Consider the following 4,991-nt stretch of genomic DNA (forward strand, 5'->3'; position numbering starts at 1 on the left):
GATTGGCACTGGAAGTTCAGTGCGACTCAACAAAGAGCTGGAGAGTGCGATGAGAACAATGATGACGCTTTCACAGTCACAGCCGCTGACTGAGCGGGAGAAGCTTCACGTAGCAGCATTGGACATGTTTGCCAGTGGGTAAGTCCACTTTCATCCCATATAAAGGACTGTGAAAGGTTTTTAGCTACCACAGGTGGAAGCGACAGTGGTAGTAGTGTTGCCTTAACATTGGCTGACTTCTAGCAAAGGATGAGGGCGAGATGTCAGTGGTGGTTCTTGAATTGATCTCTCCAAACTGTAGGTGCCATGACTGGTTAGTGAGCAGCACCGTAGGAGGGGCAGCGCTGTGTTGCCACCGCTTCATATCACGAAGTACTCTGTGTTTTACGTCTGTCGTAGATCCATCAGTGGGTTATGTGGTTTAGAACTAGGAAACTAAGTATTTGACTACAGTAGGGTCCAGTATAATATACCACAGACTTGGATCCACAGAAGCAAAGCTACAGACTTTTCTTCTCTTTGTTGTCTCCCTGTGTCAAAAAACATTTCCCCATTAAAACAGGGAGACTGCAGGGTCTCAGAAGTGCTGTTAGAGGCTCACTGTTCCATGCGATATGATGAATTTATGTGCACTGCAGAAAGTATGGGCTAATGATTCACTTTCATTATTTGTCAAACAGGTGTGCATGGATTTACCTCACGTAATTCTTAGCAAAGGTAAAGAGGAAGCTACTGAAGCCCTGTTACTATGGATTTGATTCCGACTAGAGGAGAGGAAAGGTGTATTTGCGCATGTGAAGTTAAATTATAATAGGTCTCTGTAAAAACTGTTTAACCCTGTAGGAAAATCGTTAGGTTTATGGTTTAAGCTTGTTTCCTTTTCCTTGTGTGTTACAGTGACTTGTTGTAACCCAAGGACATTTCTTTGAAAAGATTTCCCAGAAGGTGCTCAGTGAAGATAATGCCAGTATTACTTTTAAAAAAGACTAAAAAATTACTTCAAGGAAAAAAAAAAAGTAATTTGATACTGAATTTTGTATTTTTCAGAATAGCGTGAGTTTAGAACTAACAGCAGAGGCAGGTATGTGTGCCTTCTCTCAGCAATAAAAATAATTTTTTATTTCTAGCCAGCTTCCAAAAGCTTGTGATCTGTGGGAACAGATCCTGCAGAGCCACCCAACTGACCTGCTAGCCCTTAAATTTTCCCACGACACTTATTTCTATCTGGGATACCATATACAGATGCGAGACTCTGTTGCCCGGGTTTATCCTTTCTGGACACCTGATATTCCACTAAGCAGGTGGGTCATGCTTCATTTTGAAACTTGCTCTGTACCTAGTGTGCGCGAACTTCGTGGGTTTTAAGTTCAGACACATCTAAATAAGAGGACCTGTTGGAAAGAGATACCTAGACAAAATCAAGGACTTAGAAGCAAATCAAATCTGACCACAGCTAGGATGTCTCTACTGTGTCCCTGTGGACACTGTTGTTGAGGGTTTTTTCTTAAGTGAGCTGTGGCTCAGTTAGTTAGTTTTGCTGTCAAGTATAGCATGTGGCGTGTAACACACAGGATTAAATCATGCCCTTACTGAGGGCAGTGACAAAACTCCTTGGGCTTTTATGGGTCCAGTTTTTTGCTTGGGGCTCACGTTGTGGGTGATAGAGCACATCAGTGGAAGGAAGAAAGGAGTTGTAACTTGGAATACCAAAGTGTAGTTCCAAAATAAAACTTCAGGATATACCATAACAGCTGGTGCGGCAAAGACTGACGGGACAACAGAGTTTTTAAAGATTTCTTTAGTTCAGTCCTGAAAATTTCCGTTTCCCAAAGTTAATTCAGGATAATCTGAATCTGTTGCCAAGTGAATGGTTAGTAAAAACTAACTTGGGAGAATTTTTTAAATTCTTTTTAAGACCTGTTAAATTATGTGAAAACTCTTAACTTTTACATAAAATTAAAATTAAATTGTAAGTGAAGACATACATTTAACGTTTAGAGAGAGATGAATAGATGATCTACAGGCAACCAGAACTTCCTGAATATTTTTTGAATGTTGCTGTACACTAGTGCACTGTACCTCCACATCCAGCACAATCTTGTCCCTTTTTTTCCTTCCCCAAACAGTGCGGAGACCACAGACTGAAGGCTAACATAATAGGGAAGCTACCTGAGGTACCCCACAATCTCATGGCACAGAGGATAGTGTCAGGAGTCTCATTTTTCCAGCTGTGTTACCTCAACTCAACTTAGAGTTAGAAAAATCTAAACCCCTTAGTTCTTTTTAGGTACAATATGCTGATTTCAGCTGTTAGGGAAGTAAGACAACTTAGCAGTTTGGACTGCATTTTTATAAACTCTCCTAGACACAATGCTATAAAAGAGCAGGTTGTTGTCCACTTGATTGTAAAGCAACAGGAAACACCCATGTGCCAAGCATTTCTTGAAGTATAAAAACCTGGCAAGTATGCCTTGTCCTCACACTTACAGGCGTGTAGAGTTACACATGAGTTGAAACACTGGAAAAAAAAAAAAAAGAAAAAAATCAACAAAATCTCGATCCGTGAAATAAATCAGTTGCAACATACCTCACACATTTTAGGAGTTCTTTTGCCTTAGGAGTTTAAAACCAAAATCTCAACAGATATTTTGAAAGCAGAAACATATCCTGTGGTATTTTGCAATCTATGAATCTGCAAATACAATAGCAGTTAAGTATTTCTTAAAACAACTGCATTGGGTATGTGCATAAAAGCATGTAACATCCCTGATTTTCTTTTTTGTTGGGCCTTTATGGCTTAATGGGGATGCTTTACAACCAGTTCTAAAGGGCCATTTCCCATAAAAGTACTCTGCTGTAGTTTTGTGAGCACTGGAGAAAGTGCAGAAGGCTACACCTACGTGTTACCTTTGAGACACTCGGATAACTTTGGTGACAGCACTGTCTTTCTTCCAGCCTTCGAATTCTGCATCTTGCAGCTGTTACAGAGATCAGTAGATTGTTCTGTGCAGCACTTACTCCAGTTTACCCAGAGATGTAAATGTCAGTTCTCAAAACACTGGTCATGTGCATCTGGTTATTGTTTCCCATGCTGGTGTCTCTGGGCCTTGCTTTTCCGTTGAGAACTAGCTAGTTGTTCTGTATTCTGCAAGCTTGAACCCTCATTGGAACTTGCATTGTAAGGACTGCTTTGAGTTAAATGCTATTTCTAATATGTTTTTCAGTCCTACATTAAATCTAGTTTTAAATGAATGACATGCTGGTTTTTTCCCCTTTTGCTTAGCTACGTGAAGGGCTACTACTCTTTTGGACTCATGGAAACAAACTTTTTCGATCGTGCCGAGGAGCTTGCCCGTGAGGTAAACTACCTGCTATTGGTGCTAAAAGCTTTCAGAATTCTTAAACAGGGCCCCTGTCTCTAGGTGGTGATTTGTGCCAATGCCGTGAGCTGACTCTCCATCATCCCAATTGTTAGTAGAAGTGGCAAAGAGATAAAGCTCAACATGGAAATGCTCACAGAGTTTCATAAGAGACTATTGATAACTATGGCTTTGAAAGATTCCTACATCTGTGCCGTACCATGGCAGTTTCATCTTGACTGTATTTCCTTCACTTGTTTATGAGCACACCATGTCAGATAGTGTCAGAACATCCCTATAAAATCCGTGTATTATTCCATCTGCTGTTTCCCCCATGTATAATTGGCTGTTTAGTCCTGTTAAGGAATGTTGGATTGGTTGATGTAATCTGCTTTTGACAATCCATCCTGTTTGGATTCCCCCTCCCTCTTTTCGCAGATGCTCGTTCCTGGATTATTGAACAATTAACTGTACAATGTTCCTGGGGATCAATATTAGCCAGCCTGTTTCCTTTTTATGAAGATAGTAATTATATTTGACTTTCTCCAGTCCTCAGGATTATCCCTGTCGTCCAGGAGTCTCAGATACAATTAATCTCTTAACAGGTTTTTTTGCCAAATTTTGGTTATATCAAATTGCTGAAAGTGACGGCAAAGACTAAACGTTCACATTTAACATTGACTAGATTAATGACTAACCTCACAAAATGCCTAAAATGTAGTGGGAGTTGTTCGAGCAAGACAGAAATTTGCTGAATACTCAGAGCTGGCCATGTTCTTGAAGAAGAAATGGTTATCTGCAAGGCACTATGTCAGGAATATATTGTGCCTTTCATGGCTGATATTGATGCATATATGTGAAATAAAATGTCATTTGATAATCTTCCTCAAAGCCTGCATTTTAAAGTGTTTTGCAGGTGTTCATCTTTATGAAGTAGAGGCTGAGAAGTGAAGTCAGCCAATAAACATTTTCTTCCTTTTCTGTTCAAATCAAACTTCTTGTCTGTAGTTAGTTGGAATGGTACAGGGATGTACTTAACATGCAACAAGTAAAAAGGAGTCTCTTGTTTCTCTGTCAGCAGTGATAAATATTGTTATTTGCAAGTTTGTAAGCTTTATCACGTTTTCCCTTTTTTTCACTCATAGGCTTTGGCTATAAATCAGACAGATGCGTGGTCTGTCCATACTATAGCTCACATACATGAAATGAAAGCGGAGGTGAAGAAAGGGTTAGAATTTATGGAGCAAACAGAAACCAACTGGAAGGTAAACATTCTTGTAGCATCTCTGAAAAAGCTCCTTCTAGGTCTTCTCTCTCTCCTTCAGCCAAGTTCTTGATTCCTCTGCATGCAGTTTCTTCCTATCTGCAGACACATTACAAGCAATGGAAAGTTTACATATTAGAAGAAACCATTATTGATACGTGATTTATATATATTTGATTTATGGTGTGCTTATAAAAGTCAAGTGACCACTGATACTTTCACAAGCTTTTTGCTTAGACTGAGATGAGCACTGAGAGTCAGTAAAGGAACCTGGCTAAATCTCTTCACAGGAACCTAAGATGATGTGTGAAATGACACAGTCAAATCCAGTGTTTTAGAAGACTCGTCAAATACCTGTTTGCTTCTGG

At 39.8% G+C, this 4,991-nt stretch overlaps 1 protein-coding gene across 1 annotated transcript in view; it reads left to right on the forward strand.

The window, feature by feature from the left end:
- Positions 1-7: 7 nt before the first annotated feature.
- TTC38 (tetratricopeptide repeat domain 38) overlaps positions 8-4,991 on the forward strand; it is a gene marked incomplete at its 5' end in the record, with an annotated part of 13,551 nt that continues 8,567 nt past the window's right edge. Inside the window, 4 exons of the mRNA XM_009708910.1 lie at positions 8-138; positions 1,128-1,301; positions 3,284-3,359; positions 4,505-4,624. Of these exons, the coding sequence (XP_009707212.1) occupies positions 8-138; positions 1,128-1,301; positions 3,284-3,359; positions 4,505-4,624 (501 nt within the window). The remainder of the gene's footprint in view (positions 139-1,127; positions 1,302-3,283; positions 3,360-4,504; positions 4,625-4,991) is intronic.

Source organism: Cariama cristata, unplaced genomic scaffold, assembly GCF_000690535.1.
Source record: "Cariama cristata isolate BGI_N322 unplaced genomic scaffold, ASM69053v1 scaffold10211, whole genome shotgun sequence".
Classification (NCBI taxonomy): Eukaryota; Metazoa; Chordata; class Aves; order Cariamiformes; family Cariamidae; genus Cariama; species Cariama cristata.